Below are 21451 nucleotides of genomic sequence, written 5' to 3'. Positions count from 1 at the left end.
TTCCATTGAGCTGACTGGCGCTTTGTTTCTGGATTGAAAATTGGCATCCACGTCTCATACATTGTCACAACTGACGAGAAGAAAGTCCAATTCATGCTGTCGTTGCGCGTCAACATTGCTTGGCAACATGCCACACGGGCAGCCATGTGGTCGTCCGTCAGCATTCGTGGCACCCACCTGGTTGACACTTTTCGCATTTTCAGGTCGTCATGCAGTATTGTGTGCACAGAACCCACAGAAATGACAACTCTGGAGGCGATCTGTTTAGCAGTCATTCAGCGATCCCCCAAAACAATTCTCTCCACTTTCTCGATCATGTCGTCAGACCGGCTTGTGCGAGCCCGAGGTTGTTTCGGTTTGTTGTCACACGATGTTCTGCCTTCATTAAACTGTCACACCCACAAACGCACTTTTGACACATCCATAACTCCATCACCACACGTCTCCTTCAACTGTCAATGAATTTCAAATGGTTTCACATTATGCAAATTCAGAAAACGAATGATTGCACGCTGTTCAAGTATGGAAAACATCGCCATTTTAAGTATTTAAAACAGTTCTCATTCTCGCCGCTGGCGGTAAAATTCCATCTGCCTTACGGTGCTGCCATCTCTGGGACGTATTGACAATGAACGCGCCCTCATTTTAAAACAATGCGCATGTTTCTATCTCTTTCAAGTCCGGAGAAAAAAAATCGGAGGTCTTAGAACTTGAATGCACCTCGTAACAATTTGTAGACAACCAAAAAAATCCATTAAGGTAACTGTAAGTATAAGATACGCCACCCTTCTCACATGAACAAATTATTGTTTGAGATTATGATTTAAACCTAAAATTTACGATAAAGATTTTGCCCAATGGGCGCCCATATCCTAGAGTAAGTGGAGAGGGGGGGGGGGGGGAGTGTCGCCACCACCTCCCTCCGCCCCCCTCCCAGCTCTTAAGTAAAACCGAAAATATAGCGTAGTCAGGAGTTTTTCTCTCACGAAAATGATTTAAAAGTCGGTATTAGGCAACTTTTTAACAAGATCGGACCTGGAACTTTTTTAAGGCTACTTGCAAGTCGCCTTTCGTCATCCAAAACATTAAAAAAAACATACCCTCAGGTCTAGCCGCCCCCTCCTCCCCCCCCCCCCCCCCGGCAAACTGACTGTCGTATGAACGCACTTGATTTTCTCTACTTGTCTACTTGTGGTTCCCAATAAACCTGGGATTTCAGTCCATAGATGACGATCTATATCCCGACTATGGTATCTTTCATCCTCAAGATGCCACAAACTTACTCTTTCTTGAATAAAACTTATCAGTTGCTCACAGTCCCTATTTCGTGTGTCGTCTGTTGATTTTGACTGAAGAAAGCAAATTGATTTGAATTTCAGTATGACCGCGCACGTGGTGACTTAACTGATCTGAGAAGTTCGGTCGTCTTCGGCAGAAGTTAGTCGTCGGCTGAATCCACCGACATCCGCGCCAGATATGATCGCAGCCTTAGTGAAAATGGACTGTGCTACCGTTGCAATGTTCCTGCGTTCTCTTATTCCAGTTGTTCGCCAGCAAAGAGTATATATATCTAGGAACAGAGCATAGTCTACTGCGCATGCTCTCAACATCAAACCGAGCTAGTCACGTGATTTTGGGACGATGCTGCTTGTCTACAATTTGCAGTAATAGCGAAACTTGAAGATCGCACATATTCGCCTTGTTTTATATCCGTTTCTGCGTGTTTGAGTTTTAGTAACATCGGTGGTGCAGTCTTGTCGTTGATACCGGCGTAAAGAGAAGTATGTGAGAGGAGGACCAGTTGCTTTTCGTAGGTGTGTACAGCAAACGTATTGTTGTAAATGTCATATTGATATGAGATGTTGAAAATTATCGAGACACGGTATTATAAAGTCTTGTATTATACACATAATTTTTGCGATTTTAGTGCCAGGTGTTTGCGAGACAAGTGCTGGATAAATTTGGAAGTGTATCTGAGTAAACCACCTGTCAGTGTATACATATTGGTGCTATGTTCATCAGCAGATAAAATTTAGACATGACAGTGATACATTCCCTCCAGTTTTTGCAGGTTTTCAAACCCTTGTGTGTATCTGAGTAGTTCTGTATGAGACTACTTCCTGTCATTCTAGCATACCTAATTAATTAGAACAGATTCGACAACATGAATCAGTGCAACAGAAAACATTTAAAAAAGTTGTTGGCTGTCACTTCTTTTATTACTCCAAAACACGAGCACTGATCTTGCGTTTTGTTCATTCTTTGTGCATAGTTTATGGTTTTACGTTTTGATGAGATGGCGAAAAAATGTTATAGATATTGCGCTTGCATCAAAAAGAAAAACTGAATATAATAATGGACAAACAGGAGGTGCAAGTTGCTTACCGTATTTACTGTAACAATTTCATAGTTCCAATTGCGTTGTCTTTTTATGACACTTCGTCACTGTTTACTGTACTGTAACGTAGTTAATTAGAACAGAGATTGGACAATATGAATAAGTGCAACAGAACACATAATAAAATATTGTTGGCTGTCATGGCTTATCCCGTTATCGAAAAACGTATCGCGAGTGGAATCTGAACTATGGTACTGGGCGAAAAATCACTGTGCCAATGCTGTCCACATGTTTAAGCTGACTACATTTACTGTTATAAAATCGTTTGTACAAAGTTTCATTGTAGCTGCTTCTGAAGGTGACCTATCTGTAGCAGCGAAGTAATAACACTCAAAATACGCTAAGCGCTAAAGTGCGTCGTCCTAAAATCACGTGGCTTGAGCCGTAGGAGCTGCTGGGTACAGAATCCTCGTTCTGCGCATCCGAAAACTCACTCCATAGATATTTACATTCCGTGTTCGTCGTCAAAGATATTACACGAGCTTGGCGCAGGTGGAAATCTCTGCCTTGCGGCAAAGTAGTTCGCCGTGCGCTGCCTAGAGTGCAGCACAAGTGAAGCAGACGCCGGAGCGGCGTGCGCGCCGCGCAGCAGCGATCAATACGACGTAGGAGTTGTCGGGCTTTAAGCAGCTAGCGTACGCGGGCGCGGCTATACGACTTTTGCAGCCGTGGGCGGGAGACGGTCATCCGGTACGGACAGTGGAGGCATGGTCTGCGTCGCGCTGCACAGCTGACTGCGAGGACGGCACCATGGCACCTGTCAGAGAAGGTGGGTGTGCCGCTGCCGCTGCCGCCGGCGCGCGCTCCGCCCGAGTACTCGCGCTACCATTCATAACTCCCCGCCCATTGATTTTTTACCCGGGATCTTGTAGTACAACTGACAGCGCTCCCCGTAACTTTTAGGCACGTGCTGGAGAATACGGCGAGGCGTCATCTACGTTGTCTTCGCCTCTCCTGCAGAACGCGGCTCGTCTTCACGCGAGTAAACATTGTTATTTCGTACCTCGTATAACACAAAGAAACAGTGCTAAACTTTCTGCCTCAGAGTGAAAAGATTAAAAATAACTTTTTCTGTTATCAATACAATATTCTTCTTCAAAAAGGTAATGAGTCTGCGGACGTTTACCTCCGGAATAACTTTTCCGTAACATGTCAAGCAGCCTTTCCTTTGATCAAGTTTATTATTAATTTTTTGCCGATACAAGTATCACTAATAATTCCCAAGTGTAAAAAAAAGTTATTCTGAATACATTCTAAACCAAAGAACTCAATACATAAAATTTTATCAAATGCAAATTACTAAAAATAGTGGAAAATAACGAAGACGTCAGATAGAAATTTTCTGGTAGAGTTAAGGATCGCTGTAATTTGCCATGCGCAAAATAAACGTTACCTGAATAAGCTTCTGAACTGAAAGAGACATCTGCCCGAGTCAGTGCAACAGGTATCTCCGAACCCGAAGTAATATCGGACGATTTACTTCGATGCCTGTTCCTTCCCCCTTTCTCTCGCGCACGCTGGGAGAAAACAAACGATGATAGCATTGTAGCGAACGGATATTGCCTGCGGGTGAATGATAACTAAGTGATGAACCTTTTTACTTAACTGCAGTTACGAATATCTCATTGAGCGGAAGGACAGGATTACTCTTAGCACAACGTTCTTGAAGGCTTTTCATCATTTTCTGTCAAATTTGTTGACGAACTGGTCGCTTCCAATATCATACTCATGAGACGGTAAAGCAATAATTATCTACCCTTATATCAAATGTTTGCTGTTGCAGGAGTTATAGATGAATTTTACAAGATTTGCTGCTTCCATTTTTCCGATACACCCTTCGTAATTTAGCAAGAGGCAGCTACGTGGAAGAGGAAGTGTGTGTCTGTGTGTGTTTGCTTTGTTGCAGACGATGTATAAGCATTACCGTATCCGTGTTCATACTTTTTCTTTTACAAAACACATACTCATAGCATCTAGTTCACCGAGAACTATATTCCCACTCATTAAAATCACTACTCACTTTTAAACTGTGAAAAATGTGCTACATGTTGTTTCTCGCTGTTTCTCTTCTATGCTCGCAACGCAATGAAACTAATGATTGAATAGCGCAGTAATTTAATCATTTATGCTGACAATATAAATTATTTTTCAATAAAAGTTGTTTTAACAAACGCAGTTACGCAATCAAATATGGTGAAGAGATAATCCGTTCCTCGGAAGGCGTTGCGCGGAATGTCAAAGAGATAAGTCATCAACGGCCATTGATTGTTACTTTTTCTCTTTCATCGTCTTTGATAGTATTATAGTTTTATTGCCAAAAAAATTCATCTGTTGATGGGCATAATTTTATATCGTACTATTGTAGATAAAAAATGATTGTACCGAGCGACAAAGAGTCTGCGGTTTGCTAACCAAACTACGCTGTCACTAGCAAAACCGATACAAACGATGTCTATACGAAGAGCATTCGAGAGGAGTGTTTGTAACATTAAATCCCGTTTTCGACGTTTGTTGTACGTGGTAATCTCATCCAGACGAAGAATCTGTTATTATTAAAAATAAAATAAATTTAACTTTAATGAATATTACATGAGACTCCGTGTCTTGATTTAATAAAATTATTTATGCGTACATCCAGCAGTCAGTTTAACTTACTTTTGTTTTCGACAATGAGAGGTGCATCTCTCTCTGACTTTGCGTAGTGGTTTTCGTGTACGTAATGCAACAGCGTTACGTAAAAAATTGTGTTCACAGTTACAGTAATCTTTGTAGAAAATAATATTTTGTTCGACTGAAATGATTTCACAAGTTTCCTCTTGTGAATGGAGCAAGAATCTACAGCAACACTGTGATAAATTTCCTAACGTATGTTGTAATTAGAAGGATATTTACTAAGTGCTCTGAAACGCAAAAAGTATTATACATTTCCATACGAAATTTACATCGTCCTTCACGCAGTAATCACGTGGAAGTCAGTTAATTGCTGACACTCCTCGATACACTGCTCTACATTCGTCAACGCAAACCTGCGTCATCTAATGATGCGTTTCGTCACCCGAAATCGACAACGAAAACAGATAAATGTAATTTAGCATAAATCGTTGCTATCTCTCCTCATTAACGATTTAAAAACCAGAACAGAATGTCATCAGCATGTTATGCCCTTGGAATGCTATCATCAGTGTGTAACATGCAGTGTCTTTTATTTATATATTATTCATATGTACACTCAATTCTTAGTTATGGCATTCTTTTTTGGGGAGCAAATGAACAAAATATGAACACAATTTTCAAACTCCAGAAAAGAGCCATAAGAATCATAACCAAAAATGGTAGTCGAGCTCATTGTAAAGATCTATTCAGAAACTGCTCCTTGTGAATATATTTACCAGTCAGTTGTACACATCAAAAATAACATTGGTAATTACTGCACAAACAGCTCTGTCCATGACCATGATACAAGAGATAGGCTCAACTTACATTTACCAATAAAAAAATAAACATAAAACTCAAAACAGCATTTTCTACCAAGGGATAAAACTGTACAATAAATTACCAAAAGAGATTAAAGAAATTGCAAAAATACAGTTATTTAAAAAGGCAGCTAAAAAGTACCTGTCATGCAATACATTTTATGCATTGAAGGATTACTTAGCTAAAACAGAGTAAGGCTTTGATAAAAATGTTATACAAATAAATAATAATAATAATGATTATAAAACATCCAACATTCCACATAACACCTTCACTTTATGTTTTTTGCTTCTGTTTTTTTCCTTTCTAGACACACGTACCCCCAAGCTATGCATGGCACAATACTAACACCTCTTCCTCTTTCTGAGCTCATCATGTCACTCATTATGGAGGGATGCTGAGTTAGTTTTTCAGGATAGCAAATGGGAAGTTGTGGTACAGAAAATGGCTGAGAGATCACCAATGTGTGTGTGTGTCTGTGTGTGTGTGGTGTGTGTGTGTGTGTGTGTGTGTGTGTGTGTGTGTGTGTGCGTGTGTGTGTGTAGTGAGTGAAGTGTTATGAAACAATGTGTGTATAGTGTGTGCAGTGACTGATAGTGAGATATGAGAGGACAATGTGGCATTACATTATTTAATAAGTTATTTGTAAAAAAGTATTGTATACCAAGAGTAAATCTAGTGATTGTCTCTAACTAGAAGTCTGTAAATATATGTGTATACGAATTAGATTATTTTAAATTGATCTAAATTTGTACATACGTTGACATATCCTATATCCTTGTAAAAAGAGATGTACGGATGAATAAAGCTACTGCTACTGCTGCTACTAAACATTCAACAATTCGTTAACAGCTAGTACCATGCCGAACTAAACGGCCACTTTTATTAATGGAATGAGTCTGATGTGGAAACAACTATATAAGCAGAATTTTTATTTTGTTATCAACCAAACGTGTCTCACACAATTTTTTATGAATCTCCACTGATCTACAAAGAGATAAGAGAAATGATTGTTTTCTTAACTATAAAAATGTTGTTTCAAGATACTTAGTATTTCGTAGCAGCACTTTCAGCTATAGCCCTCGCCCGCCTTAACTTCATAGCGCTCAGAGGATATCCTTTACTTCGAAATTCCACGGAGAACAAATTCTTCTATGCAGTGTTACGTTTCAGTAGCATGTTGTAAGGTACCTGAAAATCCGTGGGTTAAATATTGACTCTCTGAAATCCAATTAAAAGGCTTCTTTTGTTTCTGGAGAAGTCTGTTCTGCGAGTTTGACTTTTCGCAGTGGTGTGCTGTCGACCATGCTCTGCATAGACCTCGAGATTCGGCCACTTGGCATGTGGCCCGGAACGGTTGGTCAGTCTAAAGACGACAGATAATGACGCGGCCATCATCCAATAGAGCGTCCTAACAAGGAACATACAGTTCTCGTCCACGTGGAAAGGAAAAGCGGAAAACAAGTAAAGCCTGAAGCAAAATCGTGGCCATGATAACTGAAGTTGGTAAACCCATAATGTTTTATGTGTCGTCTTTCTTTCGTGGATGTGGCGTTCTGCGCCTACAATCATACCCTATGAGTGAACATCCAGTGCATAAATGCAAGGAAATAAGATAATTACAGATGGAGCACCTGTACTAATTTCCTGTCTGTACTCATATTATGTAAAATGTGTGTAGCGAGGAGAGGAGGGAGGCATCAATATGTACTTAAAATCTTGCGGCAACACAGGATTTCAGAATCTAATGAGTAACCCTTCATGTGATGTACGGCAGCTAGATTATTTCTCCCACTTTTGTTTGTAGGATATTTTTTTAATATTCCTGAGGAAGTACTGGAACTACCTATCATTATTTCGGTTTTCAAACGTGTTCTATTACCCTTCACCGGCTTATGTTGTATCCACACCGATATAGGTAGTTCGCACGTTTAGATTTTTGCGCTTAATAAAATATAGAGGGACTGATAAAGCGAGGATAAAGATAAGCTATCAGGGCTCGTATTTACTTTTGTGTGACGTGCAACTAAATGTTACTACAGCAACTATTGCTACATGTGAACGCAAAGGGGTACATTTACCGCCATCTACATGTGTGCATATCGCTATCCCTCGACTTTTGTCACCTCTCATGACAAAGACATGGGACAGCGGTATGTACGCATGCAGTTGGCGGTAGTATAGCGTACGCAAGGTATAAAACGGCATTGCATTGGCGGAACTATCATTTGTACTGAGATGAGTCATGCGGATGCGTTTCCGACGTAATTATAGCCGCACGACAGGAGTTACACTACTGGCCATTAAAATTGCTACACCACGAAGATGACGTGCTGCAGACGCGAAATTTAACCGACAGGAACAAGATGCTGTGATATGCAAACGATTAGTTTTTCAGAGCATTCATACAAGGTTGGCGCCGGTGGCGACACCTACAACGTGCTGACATGAGGAAAGTTTCCAACCGATTTCTCATACACAAACAGCAGTTGACCGGCGGTGCCTGGTGAAACGTTGTTGTTATGCCTCATGTAAGGGGGAGAAATGCGTACCATCACGTTTTCGACTTTGATAAAGGTCGGATTGTATCCTATCGCGATTGCGGTTTATCGTATCGTGACATTGCTGCTCGCGTTGGTCGAGATCCAATGACTGTTAGCACAATATGGAATCGGTGGGTTCAGGAGAGTAATACGGAACGCCGTGCTGGATCCCAACGGCCTCGTATCACTGGCAGTCGAGATGGCAGGCATCTTATCTGCATGGCTGTAACGGACCGTGCAGCCAAGTCTCGATCCCTGAGTCGACAGATGGGGACGTTTGCAAGACAACAACCATCTGCACGAACAGTTCGACGACGTTTGCAGCAGCATGGACTATCAGCTCGGAGACCATGGCTGCGGTTACCCTTGACGCTGCATCTCAGACAGGAGCGTCTGCGATGGTGTACTCAACGACGAATCTGGGTGCACGAATGGCAAAACGACATTTTTTCAGATGAATCCAGGTTATGTTTACAGCATCATGATGGTCGCATCCGTGTTTGGCGACATCGCGGTGAACGCACATTGGAAGCGTGTATTCGTCATCGCCATACTGACGTATCACCCGGTGTGATGGTATGGGGTGTTATTGGTTACACGTCTCGGTCACCTCTTGTTCGTATTGACGGCACTTTGAACAGTGGACGTTACATTTCAGATGTGTTAGGACACGTGGCTCTACCCTTCATTCGATCCCTACGAAACCCTACATTTAAGCAGGATAATGCACGACCGCATGTTACAAGTCCTGTACGAGCCTTTCTGGATACAGAAAATGTACGACTGCTGCCCTGGCCAGCACATTCTCCAGATCTCTCACTAATTAAAAACGTCTGGTCAATGGCGGCTGAGGAACTGGCTCGTCACAATACACCAGTAACTACTCTTGATGAACTGTGGTATCGTGTTGAAGCTGCATGGGCAGCTGTACCTGTACACGCCATCCAAGCTCTGTTTGACTCAATGCCCAGGCGTATCAAGACCGTTATTACGGCCAGAGATGGTTGTTCTGGGTACTGATTTCTCAGGATCTATGCACCCAAATTGCGTAAAAATGTAATCACATGTCAGTTCTAGTACAGTATATTTGTCCAATGAATACCCGTTTATCATCTGCATTTCTTCTTGGTGTAGCAATTTTAATGGCCAGTAGTGTAACAGATTTTGAACGCGAAATGGTGGTTGGAGATAGACGCACGGGACATTCCATTTCGAAAATGGTTAGAGTATTCGATATTCCGACATCCACAATGTCAAGAGTGTGCGGAGAACACCATATTTCTGGCATTAACTCTCACCACGGACAACACAGTGGCCGACGGTCTTCACGTAACGACCGAGAGCAGCAGCGTTTGCGTAGAGTTGTCAGCGCTAACAGACAAACAACACTGCGTGAAGTGACCACCAAAAACAATGTGGAACGCACGACGAACTAATGCGTTAGGACAGCGCGACGAAATCTGGCGTTAATGGGCTGCGGTAGCAGACGACCGACGCGAGTGCCTCTGCGAACAGCACGACACCGTCTGCAGCACTTCTCCTTGGCTCGTAACCATATCGGTTGTACCCTAGAGGACAGAAAAACCTTGGCCTTGTCAGATGAGTTGAGATTTCAGTTGGTACGAGCTGACTGTAAGGTTCGAGTGTGGCGCACACCCCACGAAATGGACTCAAAGTTGTCAACAAGGCACTGTACCAGCTGGTAATGGCTCCATAATAGCATAGGCTGTGTTTACATGGAACTGACTGGGTCTTCCTGTCCAACTGAACCACCTGATACCATTTGCAGCCCTTCACGGGGGTCACGTTCCCAAACTTTTATGGATGACAATGCGCCATGTCATCGGCTGACAGTTGAGAACATTATGGACCATTCGAGCGAGTGATTTGGCCATCCATATCGCCCGACATGAATCGAACATTAATAGGACATAATCGCGAGATCATTTCGTGCACAAAATCCTGTACCGGTAACACATCCCAAGTATGGACGGCTGTAGAGGCAGCGTGGCTCAATGTTTGTGCCAAGTACAGGGTGTTTCAAAAATGACCGGTATATTTGAAACGGCAATAAAAACTAAACGAGCAGCGATAGAAATACACCGTTTGTTGCAATATGCTTGGGACAACAGTACATTTTCAGGCAGACAAACTTTCGAAATTACAGTAGTTACAATTTTGAACAACAGATGGCGCTGCGATCTGGGAAACTCTATAGTACGATATTTTCCACATATCCACCATGCGTAGCAATAATATGGCGTAGTCTCTGAATGAAATTACCCGAAACCTTTGACAACGTGTCTGGCGGAATGGCTTCACATGCAGATGAGATGTACTGCTTCAGCTGTTCAATTGTTTCTGGATTCTGGCGGTACACCTGGTCTTTCGACTGTCCCCACAGAAAGAAGTCACAGGGGTTCATGTCTGGCGAATAGGGAGGCCAATCCACGCCGCCTCCTGTATGTTTCGGATAGCCCAAAGCAATCACACGATCATCGAAATATTCATTCAGGAAATTAAAGACGTCGGCCGTGCGCTGTGGCCGGGCACCATCTTGCATAAACCACGAGGTGTTCGCAGTGTCGTCTAAGGCAGTTTGTACCGCCACAAATTCACGAAGAATGTCCAGATAGCGTGATGCGGACCTGAAAAATGGGCCAATGATTCCTTTGGAGGAAATGGCGGCCCAGACCAGTACTTTTTGAGGATGCAGGGACGATGCGACTGCAACATGGGGCGTTTCGGTTCCCCATATGCGCCAGTTCTGTTTATTGACGAAGCCGTCCAGGTAAAAATAAGCTTCGTCAGTAAACCAAATGCTGCCCACATGCATATCGCCGTCATCAATCCTGTGCACTATATCGTTAGCGAATGTCTCTCGTGCAGCAATGGTAGCGGCGCTGAGGGGTTGCCACATTTAAATTTTGTATGGATAGAGGTGTAAACTCTGGCGCATGAGACGATACGTGGACGTTGGCGTCATTTGGACCGCAGCTCCAACACGGCGAACGGAAACCCGAGGCCGCTGTTGGATCACCTGCTGCACTAGCTGCGTGTTGCCCTCTGTGGTTGCCATACGCGGTCGCCCTACCTTTCCAGCACGTTCATCCGTCACGTTCCCAGTCCGTTGAAATTTTTCAAACAGATCCTTTATTGTACCGCTTTTCGGTCCTTTGGTTACATTAAACCTCCGTTGAAAACTTCGTCTTGTTGCAACAACACTGTGTTCTAGGCGGTGGAATTCCAACACCAGAAACAGAGGTGTTCTAAGGAATAAACCATGTTGTCTACAGCACACTTGCACGTTGTGAACAGCACACGCTTACAGCAGAAAGACGACGTACAGAATGGCGCACCCACAGACTGCGTTGTCTTCTATATCTTTCACATCACTTGCAGCGCCATCTGTTGTTGAAAATTGCAACTACTGTAATTTCGAAAGTTTGTCTGCCTGAAAATGTACTGTTGTCCCAAGCATATTGCAACAAACGGTGTATTTCTATCGCTGCTCGTTTAGTTTTTATTGCCGTTTCAAATATACCGGTCATTTTTGAAACACCCTGTACTTGCAACGGTTTGTTGAGTCCATGCAACGTTGAGTAGCTGCATTACGCTGGGTGTAAGGAGATCCGACACGATGTTATATCTCTTAAAAGAAATATAATGTATATGCTATTTATTTATTTAGAGGAAACACTCTCCTAGTAAATTTGTTTGAAAATACAAAAGAGATATAATAAGCAAAATAATGAATTTCGTAGGTTGCCAATTACGTATTATATCTGGTTTTATCGAGCGCCAGGCTCCCTACAAATTACTGTAAATGCAATAGCGTAGTAGTACTCAGATCTGAAATTATTACTATCACAGAAAATAGACAAGTTTTAATAAAATTATTTCACTGGATTACTTCAATTAATCTCACTGAACATTTTTACATAATTTCTTCCGCTCCGGCTATCAGACATTGTGCTGTGAAAAAATATTTTTAAGTGTACCGCGTAATGGCGGCTAATTGTTAACAGTCAGAGATTACAGTTACTCGCTCCGCAGCAGCTGGAAACATGCTAAATAATTTTCATTAAATATTCTTTTCATAAGATAAATGTGGCGTAGGTTCTTGAAATAACATACGGAGATCACTTTATACTAATATATTCTTACTAGGACACAGTTTACACCATTAAATATTTGCAATTACGTTACGACAGAAACAAAATGCTAGAGCCGCACAATAGCTTGCGTACCTTATTCCAGCTAACACCAGAACGAACAGAACAAAACAGACTAGAGAGAAGAATGAGCATTGCATTGTATTTTACACTCTTACAAAGATAATCACATTATAATTTCATACAATAAAAGTAATGTCTTTTCTGCATTTATCGATATATATATATTGTATATTTTTACAGTTAAATAAATGATAAATCAATGTTTGCAATTCATTTTGAGTCACATACTGTCAGTTTTATTTATGTTTCACCTTCATAAGGGTGAACATTGCAAAAGGGACACTACACATCCCATGACTTTTGTCACATTATGGCAAGAAAGGAAGAATGAATTGATTGTTGGTGTTAATAACTATCGTTGTCCTTTACCTCCTCTGCATTACTGCAGATGACGTGTCACTGAGCACATTTGTTCTGTGCATGCAGTATACGCGAGGCACCTAGTTGTTTCCACTGCACTGTGTGGAATACGAAGGTTCTGTTATAGTCCACTAACCTGCTGTCTTCATGTTGATGTCCCCAGCGCAGAAAACAGCACGCAGGACGTGGGTTCTGTATCTTGAGGCTGAAACTGACTTTTAGCGAGGTTCTGTTCTGAAATAATGTATCACTTCTTTGGGATGCCACTCGCGTATTTTAATATACGAGAAGACTACATGATCTTAATACAACACCTTCTGATACAACAAAGACAATGATCAAACACAATGTTTACGAAAATGTATCTTTGCACTATTTGTGGCACGTGTCTGTGCCTCATGACTACCGGGGTGAATCTTTTAATACTGAATACTGGCAAACCTGCCACAGACAACATGACTGTACATCTCGACTGCCTAATCCAGGGTGACGAACAGGAACTAAAATAGAAATTGGAAATACACCCTACGACAGACAACAGTTACGTTCTTCTCGACTGCCTAATCCAGAGGGACGAACAGCCCGAAACACTTCGCGCGCCTTACCAGAAAAGGCGTGACCCGAACGCTTCCGAAGTGCTTCGCCTGCAATTTCGTTAGTCTTTTGTTTTTGATTTAAATTGTTTTTAATATTTCTAAAATGACTGATTGATAGCCAGCTGTTGAGAGATATTTATATTAAAAAGTAAAGCCATTCCAATGAGTAGTTTAGCTAATAATAATAACTATACTTTAACGTTTTGGCGCCCTTCCTCCGAACACGGCAGCCAATCACAGAGCACTAGCATTATGCAGGCGATCTTTCTCACGGGACTGGTACCGAATCTAACATATGTCACAGGTACCTCAAACACATTTCGTCATCTATATACTTCTTGCATCTCCACTGCTCTGTGGAACAGCTTCTTGGAGCCTAATATGATGGCTGACTAAGCCAGAAATATTACATCAGTGTATATGTTTATGTTTACATTTATGTAACAATTGTTATATAAATGTATACTGTATGTAGGCTAAGCTTGTCCAGACGTTTATTAGAGTATCGTATAAAAGTTTGGTGTAAATCAGTCAAAAACTTTTTGGTAACAACGTTAAACAATATCTTGTTTTTATATATTAGTATGAACAGAGTAGCATATATCTATAATTTCCGTATTATTTGCCAGACTGCCCTGGACGCGACGTTAGTTCCACATGCAACAGATAATCATTAAAGGCTTGTCAAATACGTGAGCAGGAACTGTCCGTTGAGAATCAGGAGGTAACACAGTCATTGATCTCCTTTTTCGTCGTATTGTGGTACCATTTGCCCAGGTTTTCTCAACTGTCGTAACAATGGAGAGCGTCCTATACGAATACTTGGCCTTATTCAACGTCTGAGCTTCTTGCAGTTTCCACTAGCGAGTTCGTAGACGAAAATTACGTCCGTTAATTACATAACCGGCTACGGCGCAATTTCGCTAGACGTAGTTGACTGTATATACGCTTCAACTCGTAAACGCAGACTGCAGTCTTGCATGCAGACCTTTACGCTACAGATGGCCATGCTAGTGAACCCATCATACCGTCTGCATTTAGTTGACCGAGTTAATTGTTCTCGACTCTCACGATATACACATGCAAGTTGCTCCGATATGCTTACCCTACAATATTAAGAACTACATACAGGATAAACCTGCGTACCACATCGCACCAGCGATGATTCGAAGGTTCTCGTATTCTACTGGCCCAGATATTCCACAACGCATTTGGCTTCTTAGGTTTCGTTTTACTCGTTTTCAGATTAGGGTTCCTCATCACAAAATGATACATTTACCTTTTTGTATCACACCAGAAAGTTTTTATTATGATGGAAACGTCCACTGTTCAAGGTCCACAAGTTCCGGTGCTGCATGCATGTCACTATGAGATAACTCATCACAATGCAATTAACGTCATAGTGGGTCAATGGTAAATGAAGTGTGATACGTCATCGTAGTAAGCAATAACGGATCTGACGATGGTTATGACGTATCGAAATCAATATAAGTCACTGGTGGATCGTTGTATATTACCTGTGCGTTTAAGGATGAAAATGGATGTGTCAAATATATAAAATATACTATCTCATGAAAAGTATATGGACATCTCTACGTAACGTGGAACTGACCACTAGATGTCACTAGAGGCAGACCTGCTAGTATAAAAGGTGGCGGACAGTTCTGTCAGTACAGAAGCAACGACTGCAGTCAAGTTGCTTTTGCAGAGACACGCCACAAGCGACGAAACAAAACACCTGACTTTCTGAAGAACGCCCAGTGCAGAGCGCAGCAGCAGCTCCTTCTCAACTCATTTATGCCAGCCCTCACCCCGACAAGTGTAAGTCATAAAACTGCTGTTTTAATTAAGTCCCCCCGGTTACCTACTGCGAAGATTGAGCACACAACACACGTATCTTACCGAAGGAGGGCGAAATGTTTTCACATATAAGCGTCAGCAATAATTCAGCTACGTCATCGTTTCGTACTTGAGCTGTGGGAGAGCTTCACAAAAATATAGTATAAAAAATTTTCGATGTGCAACATAAGTTGTAGTTTAAAGATTTCAACATCTACATCTGCATCTACATGGATACTCTGCAAATCACATTTAAGTGCCTGGCAGAGGGTTCATCGAACCACCTTCACAATTCTTTACTATTCCAATCTCGTATAGCGCGCGGGAAGACTGAACACCTACATCTTTCCGTACGAACTCTGATTTCCCATATTTTATCTTTGTAATCGTTCCTCCCTATGTAAGTCGGTGACAACAAAATATTTTCGCATTCGGAGGAGAAAGTTGGTGATTGAAATTTCGTGAGAAGATTCCGTCGCAACGAAAAACGCCTTTCTTTTAATGGTGTCCAGCCCAAATCCTGTATCATTTATGTGACACACTCTCCCATATTTCGCGATAATACAAAACATGCTGTCTTTCTTTGAACTTTTTCGATGTACTCAGTCAGTCCTATCTGGTAAGGATCCCACACCGCGCAGCAGTATTCTAAAAGAGGACGGACAAGCGTAGTGTAGGCAGTCTCCTTAGCAGGTCTGTTACATTTTCTAAGCGTCCTGCCAATAAAACGCAGTCCTTGGTTAGCCTTCCCCGCAACATTTTCTATGTGTTCCTTCCAATTTAAATTGTTCGTAATTGTAATTCGTACGTATTTAGTTGAATTCACGGCTTTTTGATTAGACTGATTTATCGTGTAAGCGAAGTTTAATGAGTTCCTTTTTAGCACTCATGTGGATGACCTTACACTTTTCGTTATTTAAGGTCAACTGCCGCTTTACGCACCATTTTGATATTTCTTCTAAATCGTTTTGCAGTTTGTTTTGATCTTATGATAAGTTTATTAGTCGATAAACGACAGCGTCATCTGCAAACAACCGAAGACGGCTGGTCAGATTGTCTCCCAAAGATAAGGAACAGCAAAGGGCCTATAACACTCACTTGGGGAACGCGAGAAATCACTTCTGTTTTACTCGATGACTTTCCGTCAATTACTAAGTCAACTACTCTCTGACAGGAAGTCACAAATCCAGTCAAATAACTGAAACGATATTCCGTAAGCACGCAACTTCAGTACAAGCCGCTTGTGTGGTTCAGTGTCAAAAGCCTTTCGGAAATCCAGAAATAAGGAATCAATCTGAAATGCCTTTCGACCTTCGACCAGCTTCACCATTTTCGAGATACTCATTCTCAGGCCCTGCGTAATAATAATCTGCCCTTTGACAAAGTCGCTTATCCCAATAGATTTCCGCATTTGCAACCAATATCTTTGGTATGGTGACCCCCGTGCGTGTCTGTTCAGCTTGAATTCTTTTGTTACCGCGTCAAGTGCCCGCAACACCGCCAGGCTTTATCCAATGTCGCGGCGGGCACTGGCCATAATGTTTTGGCGTATCAATGTATATAATTACGCAACGTCTGTCAATGACCCTGTAACGCCGGAAATGCATATCCTCCTATTTTCATCTATTGTACTATTATTTTTTTTTCCTTGTTTTGTTACCTCAAGATATGACATTTCTGTCTCTTTATATATTGTAATTGTTTTACTGTTTGTATATATATATTTATGCACTTATGTCGATGTATAATTGGTTTGTTTCGTAAATATTATTTGTATTTTTACGCTGGGTCTTGCCTAGGGAAAACTGCTATCGAACGATTACATCGATGAGTCGTGTGAAGAATCAAAGTGTGTAGGATCTTTGGTAGTGTTAACTCTGCCGCGTGGAGCGCGGGCAGAGAGAGTCTGGCTGGAGTAGCGAGTGGAGCGGGTGTGTTGTGTGACGCTCCCGCGAGTTGCCGCGCTTTCGGGGTTTGGCAGGATGTAATTGCGCTCGACTCGCGATGATAGTTTCTGACATGGTGTCGCGGACGGGAAGCATTAGCTGGCGCACATCAAGAGCCCGTTTCGCCTGGTGACCGTGTCGAGAAGAAGGCGCGCCAACATCCAGCTTCTGCAACAGCGACGGTCGACAATGAGTGACTGTCGCCACCTCCTCGATCGACGGCTTCAAACCTTCAATCAACCAACAAGGAAGACTAAAAGCACGTAAAGTTTCAGAACTGTATGGCAGACCTCAGCTTTTCAAATTGTTCCATTTGCCTCGCAAAATTACAGCAACTTAGCATGAACCTTTGTTGCTCATTGTCCCAATTGCATTGCCAAGCAGGGTCCCTTCCTTTTCCGAAATGAGCCCGAGGGTCGTTGAAATTCAAACGCCAGCATCATTCGATTTCACTGCTTTAATTTCAAAGTTCAGCTGGCTACAATATTTAGATTGCACAAGCACAAATTAAGAGTGCGAGTTTTGTTACCGTATTTTAGTTACCTGTGACTGCAGCTCAGCTTGGTACGTACTAAATTTTACTATTGTTTATTGTTCAGAATCATTTAATTCAAGTTCAAAGTTAATTCTCTTATTTCTAAATTGCGTAGATTCAAGTAGCTTTTGAAATGATTGTTGAGGTAGCCCAAGACTAACCTTATTTTACTGAATGTCGATGTGCTTCAGAAAGAAAGCTCACTATTAACTTCAGTCACTAAATTAACTTTCGATTTTCCAGTTTTATTAATTCTTTTGCTAAATTAAGTCAGAGTGTAGCGAAATTTATTACTTCTGACAAACTTTCAGTTTTCACACTACATGTGTCAACCTTCAGTTGCCACGCTTCTAGTGCTAATTATGTGTGTAATTACCTTTCTTTTTCAGTTACTATAGTAATTGTCCTTAGGACTGGCGACCGTAATTTCCCCCAAATCTCAAATATCTAATTACCGCTAGTTAATTGTTAACGTAACGGCCGCACATTTACTTTCTTCATTAACTTTACCCCTTTTCAAAATTAATTCCACCAGTTTCATTTGCATTTTTCCTTTCATTTAGATGTAACCCTTTCCTCCCTCTTTACCGACAGATTAACTTCGGTGACGATTGCTTTTCCCAAATTTCCATTAGGTACACGCGGTTTAATTTTTCACTGTCATTAAGGTCGATAAGTGAGGGGGGAGGTTACACGTGGCGACCTGGTGACAGGACAATCTTCAAATTTGAGGTTGTTCTGGACACGAATTTTGCATTGTGCAAATCTCGTAACAAAGTACTGGTTACGAAATGGTCGATACGTCAGCGAGAATATTCATGTGAGGAATCCTAATTAGAGTTGAGATTTTGCATTTATATTGAAAATTATTAAAATGAGTGAAGGCAACAATTACCAAAATTTGGTAGACTTGGATACGGAACAATCGGTCGAACAGTGGGAAACGCGCACAGCGGTACCCATTGTTCCGGGGCAGGCGGCTAGCATGAAAGATGCGACCGCCGAAACGCAACAAAGAGCAGAAATGGAATTCCAGACTTTAGAAAATGTTTCGGAATCGGAAGTGAAAATCAAATCTGAATCCCTTGATGACGAATACGGGGGGACAATGAAAGAGGAAGCCGCTACGGAAGTAAAACCGGTGGTTTCCGGGAATTTAACTGATTTATTGAATGTTTTGATTAACGAAATCAAGAGTCAATCGGCAGAAATTAAAGCTCAGGCTGCCAAGCAAGAAGCTCAGGCTGCCGAGCAAGCAGCTCAGGCTGCCAAGCAAGTAGCTCAGTCTGAAAAAATTGAACGAATGCTAGACAATCAGAACAAAGCTATTAATGTTGTTAACAACAATGTTGAAGTTGTTAACACAAAAATTGATAAAATCAAAGACGATATTGTCGTGATTAATACCGAAATCGGTAACCTTAAACAGGAAATGATAGGCGTTCAGGCGGAAATTGCGAGCATAAATACTCGTTTTGATTCCGAAATTAGCAGAATCGAGAAAAGTGTAGGAGACGCAGTTGCTCCGATCATCGAGAATAAGGTGACGGAACAAATTCAAATAGTGAGAAAAGAGGATCAACAGAAGGTGGAAACTTTAAAGGCTTTAGTATCCGAAGTAGATACCAAAGTGACGAAGCAGGCTAACACCTGCGAAGAGAAAAAGAGGGAAGTGGAAACGCTTGCGACAACCACTTGCCAAGTGATTACGAGGGTGTCGGAATTAGAAAGGAAACTTGACGAAAAACAGAGCTATGTGCCAATCTGTGCACATAGTTCGGAGTTGTTGACGAAAGAGGAGCGGTTCGACCCCTTGAAAAAAGGCGGTATACACCCGACGGATTTCATTAAAAATTGTGAAAGAGTTTTACCCAGATCATGGACTAATGAGAAAAAAATTAATGCGGTTATTGATGTGTTGGCTGGTGATGCCAAGCGTTGGGGCCTAAACCTCAACATTACGAACCTGACTTTTGACGAATTTAAAAATTTGTTTCTGGCTGAATACTGGTCAGAGCAAAAACAGCAAAGTGTCTGGCGCGAATTTGTCGTATCGAGGCCTTTCGATGCGAATTCGCGCGGTTCGATGAAGGAGTTTTGTGAGGGCTGGATCCGCAAGTTGGAATATTTGCGTGACCGCCGCTCGGAATCCGAAATAGTCTGGGAACTCTACAAGAAGCTTCCAGATGATGCTAAACGCTATGTAGGAAGCAATCACAGGACAATCAATGATTTCCTGGGAAGAGTTGAGGACGAGGACTATTGGCGCAATAATCGCGACAGGGGTAGAGGCCGTGGTAACAACAACGGGTACCACAGCAACCACAACAACGATAACCACGGGAATAATGCATACCGCAACCATGGCAGCAATAACAATAATGGTTCGGACCGTAATAACAATCGGTACAATGCAAATAATAGCAGGAATGACGGAAACCAGTATCATACTAACGTGATACGGGCTTCACAGAATAGTAATAACGCCAGAGGGTGTGATCAGCCGCCTCAGCAGCATCCGGGGAGCGTATCTGCTGGGACGAGACAGGGAAACCATTAGCCGCGCCGGTGAGGGGCCGACCGGGCGTGGAGAAATTTTGGCGGCCCAATAACAGGAGAAAACCCAGGTGTCGTCGTTATGAAAATTCCGTATGGAATAATCAACGGCGGGAGAGTGTGCCAGTGTTAGGAGAAAGGAGTGCGCCCACAAGTAGTAGATCAGCTGTAGACACGGCAGTAGGAAGTACATTCACTGTCAGTGAGAACAATTTAAGTAGTGTTCCGGAAATCGATTATAAAGTGGCAGCTGTAATACCCGCAGCGGAACTGGAGATTGAGTTTAAGAATGGTTCGCAATTGTTGAGAGAAGATCAGATGTCGGATAACACGTCCGTCATCGAGCGAGGGGATGCAGAGAGGGATGAGGTCTGGTTAAGGCAGTTCGGTCGCTTACACGACGAACTAAGAGATTATAGGGGTCTGTATGGGAGAAGCGTTTATGGGGAGCGCGTGAAGGATTTTCCGCGTCTCGTCCCGCAGGAAGATAGTGATTGTGAAGTGATGGAAAGTTCTGGCCCTGACCGGCAGACTTTACTAGAAATAGTTGATGTTAAGGGGGAGCACGAGCAAGATGCGTCGTGTTTCGTCCCGCAGGAGTTGAATGTTGAAGTAGTAACGGAAAGTTCTGGCCCTAACCGGCAGACTTTACCGAAAGTTGTAGTGGTAGAAGTAGCCGACCCATCCGACGCGAACATCCAGTTTAAACATTGCGAGAGTATTAAGGAGAAAGATTACGAAAATTTTAGTGATAGCCGGACACGATTGGTAGAAAAGCACGTAGATTACAGCGTGTATGAGGTTAGAGCTGACATTATACGGTCAGAAGATAACAGTGTGGGTTGCGCAGACCTAGAGGAAGTAATTGCAGATACTACTGGGCACATGTCTCCAGGTAGATTGGCAGATGAGATCAATCTGATTAAAGAGGAATCAACGAAGGTGACAATTAGTGAATTGACAGCA

The 21451-nt window shown here is 42.2% G+C and overlaps 1 protein-coding gene across 1 annotated transcript in view; it reads left to right on the top strand.

Annotated features, from left to right (window-relative positions):
* The first annotated feature begins 3002 nt into the window (after positions 1-3002).
* Positions 3003-21451, top strand: part of LOC124612503 — a 529185-nt gene continuing 510736 nt past the window's right edge. The window contains exon 1 of the mRNA XM_047140744.1: positions 3003-3167. Within this exon, the coding sequence (XP_046996700.1) occupies positions 3149-3167 (19 nt within the window). The 5' untranslated portion in view covers positions 3003-3148. The remainder of the gene's footprint in view (positions 3168-21451) is intronic.

The sequence above is a fragment of the Schistocerca americana genome, chromosome 4 (genome assembly GCF_021461395.2).
Source record: "Schistocerca americana isolate TAMUIC-IGC-003095 chromosome 4, iqSchAmer2.1, whole genome shotgun sequence".
Taxonomy (NCBI): domain Eukaryota; kingdom Metazoa; phylum Arthropoda; class Insecta; order Orthoptera; family Acrididae; genus Schistocerca; species Schistocerca americana.
This window is presented reverse-complemented; position numbering and strand designations above follow the sequence as displayed.